General features: G+C 38.6%; 1 protein-coding gene across 1 annotated transcript; it reads right to left on the minus strand.

The window, feature by feature from the left end:
• Window positions 1-1,685: 1,685 nt before the first annotated feature.
• LOC132286136 (pentatricopeptide repeat-containing protein At4g33170) lies at window positions 1,686-19,694 on the minus strand. Its single transcript, XM_059788401.1, has 3 exons — window positions 16,591-19,694; window positions 9,547-9,669; window positions 1,686-3,107 (listed from the first exon to the last, which is right to left on the minus strand). Exon 1 carries the CDS (start codon window positions 19,619-19,621, stop codon window positions 16,961-16,963), a length of 2,661 nt encoding a protein of 886 aa, XP_059644384.1. The 5' UTR covers window positions 19,622-19,694; the 3' UTR covers window positions 1,686-3,107; window positions 9,547-9,669; window positions 16,591-16,960.
• Between the last annotated feature and the right edge of the window lie 856 nt (window positions 19,695-20,550).

The following is a 20,550-nucleotide window of genomic DNA, read 5'->3' on the forward strand; positions in this document are numbered from 1 at the left end:
AATAGACTGTAAAACATTCACAGCATGATTAAACTATTTCAATTCAGTTGATTGATTTAAAATAGTTTAAAACAATATCCATAAATTAACCATTATGTTAATTTTATCCCAAACCTAGCATATTATTGTATATTATGCATTCCAATTAATTGTCGGGTCCCAGAAATTCATTAAAATTATTTAACCAGACCCAACCATCCCTATATATAAACTCCCGTGCCAAAATCCTACACTGAACCACACAGACGACGGTTACAGGAACCAATCGACATGTTTTCTCCAGGTGTCAACCGGTTTACACAAACCGGTTGATGTAAAATTAGCAAGTGTCAACCGGTTTACACAAACCGGTTGATGTAAAGTTAGCAAGTGTCAACCGGTTTACACAAACCGGTTGATGTAAAATTCCAGATGTCAACTGGTTTCTCCAAACCGGTTGACATCTAGCCCAAAAACGTCCACGTGAAGCCTCGTTGTCTATCTCCTCTCCGACTCCGGTGACTCTGTTATCCTCCGTTAAGGTTCCTAATAGTATGTTATACGTCCCAATCAACCCTAAACATTATTTAAAGCCTCCGCGCATAATTTAAACAAGAATCACGCAAAGCAAATTCAAAACCCATCAAGTTATAAAATCAACATACACATAAATATAAGGCACTGTAATTTATCTTTTTATTATGCATATATGATTGATTTTACCCATTAACGATCCTGGAGTTATTCTAGGCATGCACAGAACACAGATCAAAGGGAATGAGATAGAAATAGAACTTGCCTTACGCGTTTTGAATACAACCCAACTCCTTCTTTTTCCTAAATTAATCTCTGTTTTCCGGCGACCCTTGGTTGCCGTCGAACCTCTCTGCTGCTCCGTGTTAGACCCACGAGCAACCTCCATTCTTCCTCCTTTGGTTCAGCCTTAATCCTTGGCCGAAATCCCTCTTTCTCTCTCTCGGTCTTTCTCTAAAAAACTCTCTGTTATTTGCCTCCTCTTTATACGTATGCATAAGGGGTTTATAACCTTTCCCCAGACACAAACACACATATATATAGCATATTACTAAACCCTACTCCTAATCTTACCCCAACTCTAAAACAGCCGTGAAGAAAAGAAAAAGAAAATAAAACTAATATAGTAAATTTATATTTTAACTATATAACATCACGTATATACATAAATATGTATATATATATATATATATATATATATATAAGCTTAGTCTGTCAAACCAGATATACATACATATATATATATATATATATATATATATTAACAAAACTTTAATAATTATATATATATACTACCGTTTGCAATATACTATATAAACAAAATATATATATCTGACCATAATTATATTAATATTATTTTTAATATTAATAAATATTAAATTCCTATATACATATATACCTATATATATATGTACATCCATCTATGGGTAAATATACGTACCCATTAACCTCATATCCAAATAATACATGTGACCCAATTATTTGGTCCATTACTACTGTCCAAATCCATATCTTTTAATTTAAATAAAAATAAAATAAAACAACATGCATAATTAAAACATTTCACTACACATAACAACAAACCAAATTTACAATGAAGTCACGTAAATCACACAATTCAAATTAAACAAGCAAGTCAAAAAAACATATAAACAAATAGCCAAATAATCATATAATTTAATAAAAAAGCAATTAAATCAATTAAATAAATACCGAGACTATCCTTTTAAAATTAAGGGTATTACATTCTTTTCCCCTAACAAAAGGAACTTCGTCCTCGGAATTCGCCCTCACCGTCTTCCATTATTTCTGGAAACGATGAGTGAATGACATCCTCCTTTTCCCAAGTAGACTCCATTTTCTTATGATGGCTCTATTTAACTCCAATGTATTAAATAGTATACACGGCTCCTATGTGTAAAGAAAACAATAACTGGACAATAAATATGCTGGTAGGAGGGCATATGAAGGGCCAGTCTGCTGAGATGTATAGGTATATCTGGCTAAGAGGTAGAACCTGAAGTGGTAATACGACGTCTCTGCATGGGGGGATATCTATCCGCTGTATCATCCTCTGGAGCATCGCCTGCTGCGGCTGCCTGTGTTGTTGCTCTCTGCTGCTCTGCCTGTAATCTCTTCATATCCCCGTTTGCCCTGTTCTTACGACATGAATTGAAAGTCTTATTCCACCAGGTCAGATCATAAGCTCTCTTCGCTCGCTCTGCATCAGGCTCTGGAATCTCCTCTGGGTCAAACTGATACCCCTAGTCTAGAAGCAGCTGAGTAATCAAATGGCCAAAAGGTAAAGGCTAGGTCTCTGCTCTAATACTGTGCGTGTGATGCAAGTTCTTCCAGAACTTATGCATGAGCTCCCATATAAGTGCAGGAATAGAAATCCAGTACCCCTGATCTAGACAATATAGGGCCTGAAAGATCCCCTCTCGCCGCTGAGTGCCATGGCCTGTCAGGAATGTGCAGCACTGCATTAAAGAACCAATACCAGGGATCAACCTTGACCCGGTCTGCAAAGGTATGCCCCTTAAATGCAGCATGTGGAGATAATGTAGCTACCATGGTCAGCTCAATGGGAAATAGTGGATGTGTAGGGTACAGAGGCTCCTGAGAATCATCAGTTAATGGAGAAGTGTGAGGGCAGCGACTGGCAGCAGTTATGGCCGGAATAGAAATATCAATCTCCTGGCCGTTAATGGTAGTGTGCAAAAGAAGTTTACCATCCTTATCCATCTGGAGGTACTGGTAGAATAGACCAACCAACCGAGGATAGACGATTGTGTCTGCTGGAGTCATAATGGCAGCACTGCCCCGCCGCACAAGCTCATTATAGGACCACCTAGTCTGGTCCAAGGTAGCGAATAACTCTGTATCAAATCTGTACTTGGTCTCTCGGGTCTAGCGTAAGACTCAGCGGGAACCTCGCGGATAATAGCATGCTCAGCGTCCATGGCAGATGGCTCAAATTGGACTGACGCAGAAGATGAAGAAGATGAAGGGGAAGAAGGCTTTGCAACTGGAGATTGAGGCTGTGGAGCTCTGTGAACTCTTTTCTTGGCAAGAGTCTTTCTTCTACGCTGCATCTGCAAAAACACAAGTATAAATCAGTGCACAGGTATTAGATAAGGTAAGCAACTGATAAGAAAACACAAAGTATGCCGGAATCGAGTAGAAACAGAGAATAAACAAATAAGATCATGCTTGTGCAAGAAATAATGAAAAAGGCTTCAGAATTAACATTCAACATGCTTCAACTAGATCGGATAGGTCAAAACACAATTAGCAATGACAATAAAGTAGTGATGGCATAGAAGGCAGAAAAGTCACATATGGAACATTTTAAGTAACAAGATGATCACCAGGACAAGAATAGGCTGTGATGTGCATAAAGAATGCAACGTACATTCACAAACCTAAAGCTCAAGTGGATGCTGCAATGATATGACAAGTAGACGCTAGGATGACATCATATCAATTCCTAGCAATAATGTCTACAAGTGCAACAGTTAATATCAAATGAAGTAAACAGGATAACATGGAGCATAGACTCCGGGCAAATGTCAACCTAGAACTCAAGAAGCATGCATGTGATGTAATAAAGACTAAGTAAACGGCACGATTGCAAGACACTACAATCCAAAGCAGGTTATGACAAACAAGATCAAGAAAGAATCCTGGACATGGTATGCAGCTAGATGGCATATATCTGAATAATGCACGGATAACAACAACTCCAAACAAAGAAATATCCTGTACTGCAATGCAACAAAATCAGGGTCCTATGATTACTTATGACTCGTGACTTCCTCTAAAGCTGAAATGAAGCAGAGAATGGTTGACAATTGAGAATACAAGAAGCTTACCATCTGGAAGTCAAAATCTAGACCGGAAAGTAATCAAGAATGGAACACAAGTGTAAGATATCAACAAAATGTCATTCAACAGACAAATATGATTACCAAGCAAACATATTCCCAAACTTGGTTCAAATTGCATTACAGAATTCAATTGAGGATCAACAAGAGAGACTGAGGCAAAAAAACAGATACAACATCCAAGTCATGCATAAAAATCATCATTTTTGCAAGAGAAGATCAAAATCATTATAAGGAAGGTCAAAGGACATCAAACTTGTGCCCTAGCATAGCAAGAATCAAGAATTATATCACAAATAAGTTCAAAGGCACTTAACATATGCAAATGGATACAAAGGAATCAAATGGAACAAGCTTCAACTCAATCAAGGGCATTTGGTCAACTTTGGAATTTCTCAACATTTTTGGGGCAAAATTGAAATTGTTGAAAACTTTGGGCTTAAGACATTCAATGGCATTGTAGAAAAACTTTATGACAAGAATCATGCAATGAATGTTCAACAAAAGAAAGAAGCATACAACTCGACTTCTCATTTTCAAATAAAGTTCAAAATTTTCTTTTTTAATCATTTGAAACCCAACAAGTGTGATCATAAAACATTTTAACACTTAAAGATCATTTTACCAAAACAAAGCACTTGAATCAATCAAAACTTTTCAAAGAGGACCATTCAAAACATTTGAATACATGGAAGACAAGACTTAGCATTTGCAATTTCAAAATCACAAATTCAAGCCAAGTCATGCTTGCACTCAAGTTAAACAACTTAGAACACATCCATGCATTTCATATTTAAGCAAATGAAACAAGTTGGAACTATACTTACAACAATTTAAATTTTTCAATGCCATTCAAGTTCAAAAATATATGAAATCCAAAGAAATTTTCCTTTTATTCAAAATATTTCTTTCTTTACAATTCAACTTCAACATTTATGTTTGAAAATTCTTTTCACATTCCATCTCAAATTCCAAAATCAAACAGCATGCTTTATTGGATTTTTAAAAAATCAAAGTTCAAAAATTTTACGAAAATCCGACATGATCTCCCCTTAAAAATGGACATCAAAAAATTTAAAAATACAACAAACATCCATATATATATATATATATATATATATATCATTCAACAATCAATTTCAACATTCAACAAGGGACACCGCTCACAATCAATCCACAAAACCAAGTAAATTTGCCCGTTCTCCTTCTAAATAACTACAATCAACAACAACAAACCAATCTCTAGGATATCCAAGTATGCCCATCACCATTCAACAAAAATCAATATCCAAAATCCAAAGGCAAGTGTTCTAAAAAAAAAAAAAAAAATTTATTTTTAACAAGTTAGGCATTTTATTTTTTATTTGTTTTCAATTTTTATATATACATGATTATGTAGAAATGACAAATAAGATGCAAAACAGAAAAACAAAATAGCAACAATAAAAATAAAGTAAACAAAATAAAAATAAAAATAAAAGAATATTTGGCAAATACCTGACCCAAAGAGGTGAAGAGGAGGGTGAAATGAAGAGATTTGGGCGAAAATGGAGGTTTTCAAACCTCGTTGGAGTTGGAAGAGATGATCGGAGACTCGTCGGAAAATGTAGACGCTCGCCGGAGCTTGGAACCGGATCTCCCTGGCCTAAATCGGCTGGAGATGAAGGATATGACGGAAAATAGAGAGGAATGGAGAGATAGATGCTGGGATTTAGCCTTGGGGCCAAAAATCTTCGCCGAATTTAATGGTGGAAGCGGTGGGAAGCTTGGGTTGCTTGGTTTGCTCTCTGGCTTGAGAAAAGAAGGAGGGTGGGTGGTGGTGATGGCTATGTGAGGGAATGAGATAGATTGAGAAGATGAGATGGATTGAGGGAGAAGAGAGAATCCGGAGAGAGATGGGAAGTGAGGAAGAGCGGTAGGTTAGGGTTTGGGTGACAAAAAAAAATGAATAGGAAGAAGAGAAAAAAGAAAAATAAAAGATAAAATAAAAGGAGGGAGAAGAAAAATAAAAATAGGAGAAAAAGAAATAAATAAAAATTTAGGAACTGAACGGCCAAAGGGATTTCCGGAAAATTCAAATGACGCATTTTCGATCGATCGAAAGATTTCGATCGATTGAATTCTCAGCTTTGATCGATCAAAATTAACTTTGATCGATTGGGATAAACATTGATTGATTGAAATGGAATTTGAAAGGTCCTCAATCCAAGTGATTTAATCAATTGAAGTGGGACTTCAATCAATCGAACTTAAGTTCGATCGATAGAAACCTCACTGGCAGTATACAAAATGCAAGAAATGGCCTGTAAGCCAGATTTTTCAACTCAACTCATACTAAACGACGTAGAAAACATAAAAACTAGAAATAAGGTAAACCCTACGAAATGCACTAGTCTTTAACGTCTCTAGCAAGACGTTGGGCTCTTTTAGCCTGGATCAAAGATCTTGTTATGCATCCCCTCCTTGGCGGGGTGAATGGACTTTTGAATCCCACCCAACAAACCATTCCCGAAGGAATTTGTTGGATTTGATTCAAAGGAGATTGAGGGTCCTTTGTCAATAAAACTTTTGGGCTTTCATGCCCTTTCAACACTTGGTTTTAAAGCAACATCCTTTGAAATCATTTTGGAAGGCAAACCTTTTGAAATTCCATTTTCAAGCAAAAACTCAACTTTTTCAAATTCATTTGTAAGACACTTTTCCACAACATACACTTCTTCATGCTTATCCATTGAATTCGGGGTTGGATTAAAAATGTTCAACTTCACTTTCATGCGTCCAAATGAAATTTTCATTATTCCCATCCTACAATTTCTGTTGGCATTTGCGGTTGCTAAGAAAGGACGGCCAAGGATAACGGGAATTTGATTTTTGGGATTTGGAACCGGTTCTGTGTCAATGACAATGAAATCAACCGGGAAGAAAAATTTGTCAATTTTATTCAATGCATCCTCAATAATACCCCGGGGCTTTTTGATGGATCGGTCGGCTAGTTGCAAAATTACCCACGTCGCTTTAAATCACCTAAGCCCAATTTGACATACACCGAATATGGAAGAAGATTAACACTTGCTCCTAAATCAAGAAGAACCCGGTTAATGACATGGTCACCAATGATGCAAGAAGTAGTAGGTGAACCGGGGTCTTTGAATTTTGGGAGAGTTGTGTTGCAAAATGGAGTTTACTTGCTCGGTCAAGACAACTTTCTTTGGTGTTTGGCTCTTGTTCTTCCTTTTTTGGGTGCAAAAATCTTTCAAAAATTTGGCATAAGCCAGAATTTGTTTAATTGCATCAAAGAGAGGAAGATTAATCTTCACTTGCCTAAACACTTCAATTATTTCATTGACTTTGGTCTTTTGCTTTTCAAGAGAAATGGATCCTTTTAAGACATCTGGAAATGGAGCCTTTGGCTCAAAAACCTTTTTAAAATCACTTTTTGAAATTTTTTCAACACAAGAACTTTTCAAATCATTCTCATTAAAAGGAATCTTTCTCATGCAATAAAGGAGAAATGGGATGTGATACGGGACGGGTGTCAACTTTTGGTTGCACCAGTTCACTCTCTTAATTAGAAACACTAACTTGATTGTCAACAATTTTTTCACTTCTCAAGGTTGTCACCGCATTGACATATTCAATTGTGTGACCTTCCGAGGAGGAATTGGTCTCCATAACAAATTGTTGCTTTGGCGGTGGATTTAAAGGCATTTTCCCTTTCTCTTTAGCATTTAAAGTACTAGCTATTTGCCCGACTTGGGTTTCTAGCTTTGCAATTGATTAAGAATGAGAATGAAGCAATTGAGTGTTTGTCTCTAAAGTACCTAAAGCGGTCAACACTTTTTCCTCAAATGCAGGATTCCTTGAATTTCCTTGAGAATAAGATGATTGATTAGGAAAATGAGAATTTGAAAATTGGTTTCCATGTGGTGATTGAAAAGATGATCTATAACCTTCGGAACCTTGACTTTGAATTGAGGGCGGAACATACTTGCCTTGAAAACCACCTTAGGAAGGGTTTGAGCCTTCCCATTGGCTTTTCCAAGAGAAGTTTGGATGGTTCCTCCCCCCGGGATTGTAATGAGTGCCATAAGGATTATTCCCTTGGTTAACAAAAGTAGCATTCACTTGTTCATGGTGCTCACTTTGCATATGCCCATGGAGACAATTGGAAGTAGAATGTAAAACACTAGAACAAGTCATGCATGTTTCATTAGATGGATGATGAACATGATTAGGGGAGGAAGACATTTGATTCACCGAATTTTGGTTGATCAAAAATTGATCAAACCTTTGAGATAAGGACTTCATTTCGGCGGCTATAGCATTATAATTGTCAACTTGATACAAGCCAACATTCTTCCGTCCACCTAAATTTCTACCATTTTTAGATGACAAAAATCGATGAATTTAATTCTCACTCATGCTCTCATATAAGCGCTATACATTATTTTCATACCTATCAAGATAAGAACCACCCATGGAAGCATCAACCATTCCTTTAAAATTATACGACAAACCTTCAAAGAAAAATTAAACCAATTGCTATTTAGGCATGTCATGGAGTGGACAATTCCTAAGCAAGTCGTTCAATCTCTCTCATGCCTCATGAAACAATTCCCCATCCCCTTATAAGAATTCACGAATGGAAGTTCTCATTGAATTAGTCTTCGATACTGGATAATACTTTTTCAAGAACTATTGTTGCATCTCTGCCCAAGAAGTTCTCGAAAAAGGTCTTAGATTGTTGAACCAATATTTTGCCTTGTCTTTAAGGGTGAAAGGAAAAAGTTTAAGTCTTAAAACTTCTTCTGGCATGTCAGTGTATTTCACAGTGGAACACACTTCAAGAAACTCATCCAAATGCTTGTAAGGTTCTTCACTTGGAAGTCTATGATAATTGGGAAGCATTTAAATGGTTTATGGTTTAATCTCATAATGGTGTGCTCTAAATGGAGGTAATTGAATGCATGTTGGTGCATTATACTCATTTGGCACATAATGATCTCTCAAAACAATAGGAGGATTCACAATTGGTGGCTCAACATAAGCCCTATGATTAACTTGAGCAATGGGAGGTGGGGGTGGAACAAAAATTGGCCGAGATATTCCCAATGGAACTTAGCCTTGTTGTTGTGGAATGAAAGATCTTGGCATGCCTAATGGTACTTGAATGTTGTCATGATGCACATTAGGGTGAAGAATACCTTGTTGGTCGATGTGACCAAGGTCCTCCACATGGTCCTCATTATGTTCCTCCATTGATGAAATGGAGTCACTAGATTTACCCCTTCCCCTTAGATTTCGAACAACCGATTCGAGATGAAAATTAAGTGAGACAAGAGTAGGATTTAATGACTTACGACTATGCATGCACGAACAAAACAACAACTAGCAACAAGCAAGTAACAATCACTTCTCCTCCGCAACAAATCAATCAACAAACATCCTCCACATACATTGTTCCCATACTCCCATGCTTTTAACAATATGCCAGAAAAATAAAATTGCCTCCACGCGAGCTCACGATCGATCTAGGAAATTAAAAACTTACCTCCACGCAGGCTCATAATTTAACTAAAGATAGAGTTAGAAAAGCTCACAAATGGTCCTTAAGCAACTTCAAATTGTTTTTCAAATTTTTCTTTACCTTGCTTTGCTTCGCAATTTTTTTTTTTATTTTTAGCTTTTTATGCTTTTGCTTAGCTTAACTTGGCTTGCTTGCTTCTTTGCTCTAGGATCTTTTTGCTTCATTTCTCTTGGCTCAATGCACCTAGCCAATCAAGAACAAACACAATAAGTAACCAAAATAAAAATAAAATGAAGACATGATCAAAAGAGTACTAATTCCTAATTGTTTCCAAAGTACGGCGTTGCCTATCCCCGGCAACGGCGCCAAAACTTGGTGTCGTCTAAGACCGAGTTGCACAAAAGTGTAAAAAATGTGGCCAAGTTTAAATTTATAGAATGCCACTACCACTTTTTACTAAAAACATAGCAAAAGTGAGTAGGGATCGTCCCAAGGGAAAGAGGTCGTGCTTTGGAACCAATTATAGAGTAGTAGGTCGAATGATCAAAGAGAGGTTGATTTGATTAAACTAGAGTTCAATTAAAACATGCAAATGACAATCTAGAATTTAGAGGAAATTAAATGAGAGAGAGGACTTTGGGCTTAGAGTTCACCACTAAGTTTCACTTCACTAAACACTAGCAATTGTAAATTAAAGGGGACACTTAAGTTGTAAAATGTGTGTGTGTGTGTGTGTGTGTGTGTCACTAATTGAAAACTAAGCATGGATGACAAATAAGTATAGATTGTCTAGTCAATCTAGTGAATAACACAACCTATCAAATGAGACCAATAACCATTCAATTTAACCACAATTAGAACACACACAATATTCTAGAGAAATGTACTACTTGCATTCATAAGTATGGAACATCAAGAAACAAGAATAGATTGTCCACCTATCTAAGAATTTAAAGCAATTACACTACATTTAGGCTAGAGACATGAAAATTAAACTAATTAAACTAAAGGTGTGGCACAATCCATCAAGAAACAAGTGTGAACCATCAAATAAATCACAAAAGTATTCAATTACGTACTATGTTTTGACCATCACTAGATTAACAACATCAATACACATAGACATGCATTAATTCCATTAAATCTAGAGAAAAGTACATGAACACCCATTCTAGCATACATAGACATATGGATATAAATAAATGATCAATTGAAAGCATTAATCTATATACATCAAGTAGAAACCACAAGATATATATTTGTTCAAGATGAAAACATTTATTACAACTAAAATCCCCAAAAATGTACAAAAAACTAGGTCTAGAAAGCAAACTTAGGGGCTATCTCTAGCCCCAAGTGAAGGATTTAGCCACTCATTTTAGTGGTCATGGAACCCTCGAAGGCTAGCTTGGAGGTTGGCATCATCATCTTCATCCTTGCTTTCTTCCCAAAACCCTAGTTCTAGATAGAGAAAACTATGTAAAAAATATCTACTCTATGATATTACAATTGTTAATAATTGAAATTTTCAATTAATTCATTACATTCCTCTTTTAAATAGCCTTCAAGTTAGAAAAACAACCTATTATTGGAGGAAATTCGCAGCTATACAAATTAGGTAGAATTCGGCACGCTCCGGAATTAGACAGCACACTAACTTTGATCGATTCGAAGGTGACGTGACTCGAAAATATCTTTTTTGGCCTTATCCACTTGGCTGAGCTGGCACCGCCTTAACTTTGATCGATCAAAGGGGAGCTTCGATCGATCGAACTTCCTTAGAGACAATTTTTCTTGACTTCTTTCTAACTTTGCTCCTTAGCTCCAAAATGAGGCTAAATGGCTCTTGTTAGCCTGTTTAAACTTTATTCACCTGAAATAGGCAATAACACAAATAAGTATTTAAGACATGAAAGTAAGAAAGATGAATGGACTAAAATACCATAACGTAGGTGCTAAAATACGTCACATTTGAGCACTCATCAACCGACTTCACCACTTTTCTTCTGACCGAGTCATTGAGACCCCGGACATTCCATGAAAGAATTTATAGCTTCATAGGGAAACAATAGAATTAGCAAACCCTCCCCTCCTTCTGCCATCTCTCTCCCCGGATCCCCTAAACCTCCTTTTATATGTGATAAAACCAGTGGAACTTTGCAACACCATTTCTCCCACCCTATCCTGCCTTCTTCCCCTACCTCCCACCCTTTCCCTAAGTTGAGAATTAAGAACTTACTGGAACAACCGCATCGCCTCATCCTCCTTACCCTCAAAAGATACTCCCATCAGAGAGCCAATATACATTCCTTTCTCCCTTACCCACTCCTCTTCCAAATCATTCACTTCTTCAGTATCAGAAGGACCTCTCATCCAATCCCCCTTCGGACGAATAACAGTCAAAGGAACAGCCAAGTTCATTGCTTGCTCAATGTTTTCCCATTGAACTAAACCCAAATCCCCATCAGGTGCAGAACACGCATCACCCTCCCAATCATCAAGGACAAAAGAGGAAAGGGAGCAATCATTCATCAGTGAATCAGGTTCCTCCTCAAACTGGACAGATTTCGAAGCCAAAAGATCCCAAATCTCCTTCAACAGAACAGTGACAGAAGCATCATTAATCTTCACCCTTACATCTTGTCCCACACAAATCGTACCACCCTCACCAAAATTCTCAAAAAGTCGAGCGAGACCAAGCCCATTCACAGATCCGCCGTCATGCCCTTCATCTGACTCAAACACTGAGTCACCTTCAACAACCGGAGCCAAAGAATTGGAAATAGTGACCACCCCACCCTTCTCCAACCCCAACGATCTGCTCGACCCCCTAACAGAAAGAGAAGGGGAAAAAGAGAACGTATGAAAAGTAGAAGACCCAGAAATAACTGTGGACTTACCCGGATCAGAACCCGATCGTGAAGACAACACCCATTTTTGCTTGTCCTTTCGAGTCTACCTTTTACGAAGCGCAAGAAGGAGGACTTTCTTCTTAGACAGACGATGACGTTGCGCAAGCTTTAGTCGCCGATCCTCTCTGAAGCTCGCACTGAGAGAGCCAGATAGCTAAGAGCATCTTCCGTCCACTGAGGAAGACAATGATAAAGGCCTAAACCTGTTGCTCAACCCAACCCCAGAGCAAGAAGGGACTGAGCCCAGCCCACTCTTCAACCCAGAGATCCCTTCATCAGAAACATCACTTAATGGTTGGGTAATCAAACCTCCAACCAGCCCACAAACCTTAGGCCCCTCACTCGGCCCACCAAAAGATGGAGAAACATCTTTAATCCCTTTAACAACCAAAGCCCTAATCCCCGGCCCAAGAATAGGCCCATCATTCTGAGTAGGCTTTGGACCCTTCCTAGCCCAAGCGAATGAAACTGAATTTGGAGCAGAATTTGAATTAAACGTGGGTACAGCTGTATTCCTCTTATAACGGGCATGGGCTGGTCGCCAACCACGTGTATGGATAAGGTTCCTCCCCCACCCACGCACTTGCTGCACGTGAAGATCACCGCGATGCCTTCTCTGATCCCAACTCTGCAAAAAAGACTGACGACCGCTCCCGGTGATACCTCCACACCACTGATTTGGCTGGAGCCCAGCTTGTCGGCGACGATCCGTCATGAAAAAAGGACCTTCCCGCCGTTTCTGAGTGAACAACCTTCTAAAGCACTCCGTATTCCAGATCCACAGAGCATCCCTCCATTCTTCCCATTTCCTAAACTCTACCATCCCATTCTCCCCCGTCGATTCCCACCGCAACCATTCTTTCTCCTTTAGCAGATGAGAACCATCACCCCCTTCCAAACTATCTGTCGTCGGAACAAGCTCATGAGGCGTTTCCTCCCAAATAGCCACCTTATAGCAAAATCGATCATCATGAATGAACACAAACGGAGGACAGACCTTACCGTCCGACACTATAATATGGACTCTCTCAGCATCAATTGCTTCATCGGCGTCCACCCAAATAAAACCACCACACAAATCTCCGATCGTCACAAACAGAGCATGGCTCCAGAGGTGAAGAGGGAGACCGTAAATCGAAACTTTCTTCAGCCCCTTCTCTTTCAGAACCTCCGAACACCTCACCCTAAAACTCCAAGCATCCACACTCAGAGTTGCCTTTCCCCAGTCACATCGACCCACTTTAAAAACACGAGATTTCTTCTTCTTTTTCAGAACCTCCGAACACCTCACCCTAAAACTCCAAGTATCTACACTCAGAGTTGCCTTTCCCCAATCACGTCGACCTACTTTAAAAACACGAGATGCCTCGGCTGGAGAAGGAAGCCGAAAGAGAAGCAGAGAATCAGGCAACGACGAAACCCCCACACCAGAGGAGACATTCCAAACTCGCGATGCCCAAGCAGTAATTTGAGCCCCATCACCCACATCCTTATCAAACTTTCCCACCAAACACGATCGAAGATCATCTCTTCTCCTTCCAACCGAATCGTCATCCAAGAAAATCGAGGGCCCTCTATATGGATTTGCAGATCTCGCAGAGCCACCTTGGAACAAACGTGGCAACCTAGCAACCTCCAAGAACGAACGCATGCCAAAAACCCAAGACAAGAAAACCAAAGGAAATACCAACAACAAACCCAACCAGAGAAAGAGAAACACAGAAACGAGAAAAAAAGAGGATTTCACCGGAGTTTATGAATCCGGTGACTGGTCAGAGTAGTATACTCCGACCGTATCTCTACCGCAACAAGCTTTCTCCAGAAAGGCAACAAGATATATGGGTTGTAATTTTTAACAGTAAAACCTTGAAGGATGAAGCAATGAATGTGATAATTCAAAATTATAAATTACAAATTTTTTTTTTTCCTAGTTGGTACTCACACACACATGCTTTCACTGAGGCTCAAACCCCTGACCTCTCTTTGAGAAGTAGGAGCTCGGTACTACTAGGCCACAGGCCTGTTGGTTAACATGCCATAGCCTTTCATTTATTCTTTGCTCCACATATATTTTGTTATTATCTTTTTTCATTTTATTCCTAGGGGTGTTAACTTTGAGGAGTTTGGCTGTTCTTCATCTTCCTGTTCTTCCAATCCTTTTTCATAATATAACCATTGAATTGTGAAAAAAATGAAGGTATTTGAGATCATAAAATTAGAATTGAATTTAATCCTTAGAGTCCAAATTTATTTTAGGCAGCATTTGGAAATGTTCCACCAACTCATGCAACCTGCAACCCTAGAAATTTAAGTACAACAAGAGCACACAATTTTTAAGAATTATGACAAAAGAGAAAGAGCTTCAAAAAATGGTAAAAACCAAAGGAACAATAGGATTAGTAAGATATAAAAATTAAAAAATGAAACTAACAATAAAATGCATAGAGTTATATAAAACACCTAAAATGATTTACATGCAAAATTAGACACAAAAGAGGGTGAAAAAGTGAATCAGAGACACTGATCAAATTAGATCAAATTTAGTTAAGGAGAATGATATATTAGGTAGATAGAAAATTTATTTTCAAATACCTACTAAATGAGGAATACCTTAGAGTTGAAGTGGAAACAATGAATTTAATGTAGGAATCGTAAATAAAATCAACTAAAAAGTCATGAATCAGGATGCAGTAGCTGGAAAGAACATGGAAAAAAAGAATTAAAGAATAACAATGTTCACAAGTGTTTGTTTATAAAATAAAAATAAAAATAAAAAGACATGTTGATCCATGGGTTGATGAGTGACCACTTAGTACATCCTTGTATTACTGATTCAGTTCCCTACTGAAAACAATGAGTCATGAAAAATGCATCTTGCAGGAGTTCCTCAGCATTTCAAAAAGCTTCCTTCATTTTACCTAACATTTCCTAACTGTTCCTACCAATCCCGGAAGCCACGACAGCTTGGAAATTCAATTTTCAGGTCCATACCAACACACCAAGTCGGGGTGAATGTGATGACCTTGTGGGCGGGTGTGAGAGACACTGACAGGCTACCACATTGGCGAGTTACGAGTGCACAATCCCACATCGCCTGGGTAGAGGAAAGGTGAAGTGCTTATATGTAAGTGTGTCACCTCCAATTGGTTTGAGGCCTTTTGGGGTGAAGCCCAAGAGCAAAACCGTGCGGGCTCAGGTCCAAAGCGGACAATATCATACCATGTGGTGGAGTGGGTCGTTACAAATGGTATCAGAGCCTGACCCAGCCGGAAGTGTGCCGACGGGGACGTCGGGCCTCCAAGGAGGGTGGATTGTGATGACCTTGTGGGCGGGTGTGCCGTGAGCAGGTGCGAGAGACACTATCAGGCTACCACACTGGCGTGCTACGGGTGCACAATCTCACATCGCCTGGGTAGAGGAAAGGTGAAGTTCTTATATGTAAGTGTGTCACCTCCAATTGGTATGAGGCCTTTTGGGGTGAAGATCAAGAGCAAAACCGTGCGAGCTCAGGCCCAAAGCGGATAATATCATACCATGTGGTGGAGTGGGTCGTTACAAATGGTATCAGAGCCTGACCCAGCCGGAAGTGTGCCGACAGGGACGTCGGGCCTCCAAGGGGGGTGGATTGTGATGACCTTGTGGGCGGGTGCGAGAGACACTGACAGGTTACCACATTGGCGAGCTACGGGTGCACAGTCCCACATCGCCTGGGTAGAGAAAAGGTGAAGTGCTTATATGTAAGTGTGTCACCTCCAATTGGTATGAGGCCTTTTGGGGTGAAACCCAAGAGCAAAACCGCGCGGACTCAGACCCAAAGCGGACAATATCATACCATATGGTGAAGTGGGTCGTTACAGTGAACTATCCCAAGTTCAAAACATTTTCCTCCGCTTGGAGAATTGTTATTCAATTATATAAGCAGGCCATGTTTGGAGTAGGTGAATGGAATCAAATCAGATGGAATGAAATGCTTTTCTTTCCATTCTTGTGTTTGGTGTAGGCTATTAATTATCGGAGGCTGTGTTTCATTTTTCATAGAGAGTACAAAAGATTCTACTAGTCAACTCAACTCAAAGATCCTTATCCCAGCACATGAATTTAAAACAGCAAGATGAGAATATTGTATCTTTGATAAGAGTCTAAACAGAGGAAAATTTTGAAGTTGAGTGAATGTTCATCAAGAAGTTTGAGCTTGAAAAAATAAAAATAAAAATAAAAAATAATTACTAAGCAATGATTGAGTTATAATTACCAGTAATTGCCACATGAGCAGATTCCGTCCCTAAAGTGATGGAAACGATTGGCATCTCTGAACACAATTTCCCGTTTAGACACCTTAGATATATATGTGAATGCATTATGGCAATCCCCACAAACTCGAAGGTTTTTTATCACCCGGATTGTTGCGAATGGAGGAGTGCTTATCAGTCCAAAAGCTATTGCAAGCTTCTCACTGTGGTAATAGAGAGAGCTCTCTTTTTCTTCTTCCTCTACATCAAGTAGCACATATTCAGCATCAGGGACATATCCTTCTTCTTTGATCAGTCTAATTAAATCTTCTACCTTATCATATATCTTATCAGCTTGTGGATGTCATCCACCACAAACAAATGCATTTTATTTTACACATCAATCCAACTAAACCCCGGATCCTTTTTCACATTTTTCGTCTTCATCATTTTTCTAACATCAGTTACCTCATTCCATTGATTTGAAGCAGCATAGATATTAGATAAAAGAACGTAAGCTGCTGAGTCTAATGGCTCCAAAGCCAAGAGTTGAGTTGCTACCCGTTTTCCAATTTCTGTGTCCCCTTGAACCCAACAAGCACCAAGCAGGGCTCTGTACATGGAAGCAGAAGCTTCAAAGGGCATTGATGCAATAAGATTTTCTGCCTCTTGAACAAGTCCTGCACGGCCAAGGGCATCAACGAGGCAAGAATAATGCTCGATCTCAGGCTGAATTCCATAGTCTTTGTACATAGAACGGAAATACATGTAAGCTTGGGAAGTCAAGCCAGAATGGCTACAGGCCGAAAGAACTCCTATAAAGGTGACTCGATCAGGTTTAATTCCATGATGTTTCATATCTTTAAAAACATTGAGAGCTTCTCTACCATGTCCATGCTGAGCTAAACCGACCAACATAGCATTCCACAGGGCAATATTTCGAACATCTATACTTTTAAATAAGCAATATGAATCTTCTATGTTCCCACACTTGGCGTACATGTCTATAAGCGAGGTCCCAACGAAAGGGTCTGAAGCACAATCTGACTTGATCAAGTTTGCATGAATTTGTCTTCCTGGTTCCAGTGCAGTCAAGTATGAGCTCGCTTTGATGAGGGTAGCGAAGGTATACTCATCAGGTGCTACACCAGATTGCCTCATCTGATGGTACATTGAAAAAGCACGGTCCTCATCTCCATTTTCCACACACCCGGAGATTATAGTTGTCCATGCAATATCATCGGGTGCAGGAATCCCTTGGAAGACTCTGTATGCATCCACCATGTCTCCACATTTAATATACATATCGAGAATACCACCACTAACGCATAAATCTGAGTCAACCCCCACTTTAATTATATAATCATGAATTTGCCTTCCTTGTTCCAGCCATACCAAACAACCACAGGCTTTAGCCACAGTTGCAAGTGTGATCTCATCTGACCTTTCTCCACTTTTGTGCATCATAGCAAAGAGTTTTAAGGCTTTGTGCCCATTGTTGCAAATTATATACCCATGCATCATGGCGTTCCAAGTTGCCGAATCAAATTCATCTTTATTTTGAAAGAGTAATTCTGCACCTTCCATTCTTCTGTTCCTAGAATAAACATCAATTAGTGCTGTTGATACGAAAGCATCACTGATGATTGCAGTTTTTAGTGCAAGAACATGAACTTGTTCACTCAGACACAATCCTGCAGTAAGTGAAGAGCAAGCCCTCAGAACACTCGCCAATGTAAAATGATCTGGTTTTAAGCCATCGTTTAACATTTCCCTAAAAAGAGTCACCGATTCCTCCTCTAAACCACTCTGCACACAACTTGATATCATTGAATTCCACGAAACTAAATTCAGTTCCTTCATGGTGGTGAAAACCTTTTGAGCAAAACCTAAGTACCCTGTCTTTGAATACATGTTAATGAGATTGTTTGCAACAGTGACATCCAAATCAAAACCCAACTTCACAGCCATGCCATGAATTTGTTGTCCCAACCCCGAATCATTTATCCCTATTACCGCAGCAAGAGCAACAACAAATGTCTCACTATCAAAACCTACATTTGATCTGTGCATATTCCTAAAGCATTCAACGGTGGATAAATTTTCACCAGCTTGCTGATACTGAGGCAAGTATTTATTCCACGAGATTATATCTGAAGTATCGTCCTGCAAAAATAATTTCGTTGCATATGCTTGAACTTGCTGCGCATACTTATTGCCTTCATCAAATTCGACCTCAGAAAGCCCGCCGAGAACACAACGAACACTGACATCATCCGGACGCAATTCACTCCGATGAAGCTCGGAGAAGAGAAGAAAAGCCTCTTTCTTGAGACCCATTTGACCGTATGTCTTGAGCATCACATTCCATAACACAATATCCTTTTCAGTTTCAGGCATGCCATTAAACAAAACCCGGGCATCCCTTACTCTTCCGAATTTCGAATAAATATTAACAAGAGCACCTGAAACAAATGCATCCCATTCCAAACTAATTTTAATGGCATACCCATGAACTGTTTCCGAGGCCCATTCATATCCAGACATCAAACACAACTTCAAAACAGGAGCTAATGTGAGTTTACTGGCCAAAGCAGCAGACCATCGAAATTGACGGAAAAGGCAGAAACCCTCTTGGATGCCATGGTCGTCATCAGAATTAGCAGCGTGCGCGTAGGCGGCGAGAATAGAATTCCAAGTAACGAGGTCTCGTTGAGGAGCATTATCGAACAGGAGGCGTGCGGAGGAGAGAGAACCGCATTTGGAGTACATGGTGATGAGATTGTTGGTGACGAAGCGGTCCGCACGGTGGCCACAGGTTACGACGAGCGCGTGGACGCAATTGCCGAGGAGTAAGTTGTTTGTGGAAATGGCGGTGCGGATGAAAGGAAACCATTCCGAGGAGGAAGACGACGATGATGATGAACGGTTGGGAGGAGGAGGAGAATAGAGGGCTTTGGAGAGATGGCGGTGAAGGAGAGGGACAGAGAGAAGAGTGTTGACGGACGTTGCTGCCGCGGGTCGGAATTTGGCTTGCAAGTGCAAGGCTAGCATTTCTTGGATACATCCCTTTGGATTCCGCGAAATTTCAGAGTGTCCGCGTTACATTACAGTCACACTCAGTGGTTCGGGAAAAAGACACTTATTTATTTATTTTTGAACACAGACACTTTTTAAAAGTTTAAAAATAGATAAAGACATCATTTTACATTAAAAATTAACCAAATTACCTTTTAATTGTTTAGGTGATTTTTTTAACTTTATAATTTAATAAATTGAACCAATCTACAATTTATGCATAAAAAAGTAATTAAAAAAAACTTTATATTATTTACTTTTTTTTTTTTTTTTTTTTTTGTTATTTACTTTATAAATGTCTCAACTTCTAAAAAATGTAGACGTCTAAAATGATTTTTTGATTCAATACATATATTTCAAATAAATTACATTTCGTTATTATTTCTTTTCTTCTTCCTTTTTATTTTTAAATTAAGATGCTTAATTCTTTTATCTAAAAAAATTAAACCAATCTCTTTTTCTTAAAAATAAAAAATATGGTACGAATATAACTTTATGCATCTTAAATTATATATCAAATATTATGCATTTCCCAACATAAAAGAGGGGAAAAATTAATAATAAAACAAAGGGTAAAAAAAAAAGAGACAAAGACATACATAAAGTTATACTGGTACCTATGTTTTTTATGTTGGGAAATGCATAAAAGTTATACTGGTACCTATGTTTTTTATGTTGGGAAATGCATAATATTTGATATACAATTTAAGATGCATAAAGTTATTCTGGTATCATATTTTTTATTTTTAAGGAAAAGAGATTTTTTTTTAGATAAAAGAATTAAGCATCTTAATTTAAAAATAAAAAAGAAAAAGAAAATAAGTAATAACAAAATATAATTTATTTGAAATATATGTATTGAATTAAAAAATCATTTTAGACGTTTACATTTTTTAGAAGTTGGG

This window comes from Cornus florida, unplaced genomic scaffold (assembly GCF_030987335.1).
Source record: "Cornus florida cultivar Cherokee Brave unplaced genomic scaffold, ASM3098733v1 CherokeeBrave_3.0.0_Hap2_Chr11, whole genome shotgun sequence".
NCBI lineage: Eukaryota > Viridiplantae > Streptophyta > Magnoliopsida > Cornales > Cornaceae > Cornus > Cornus florida.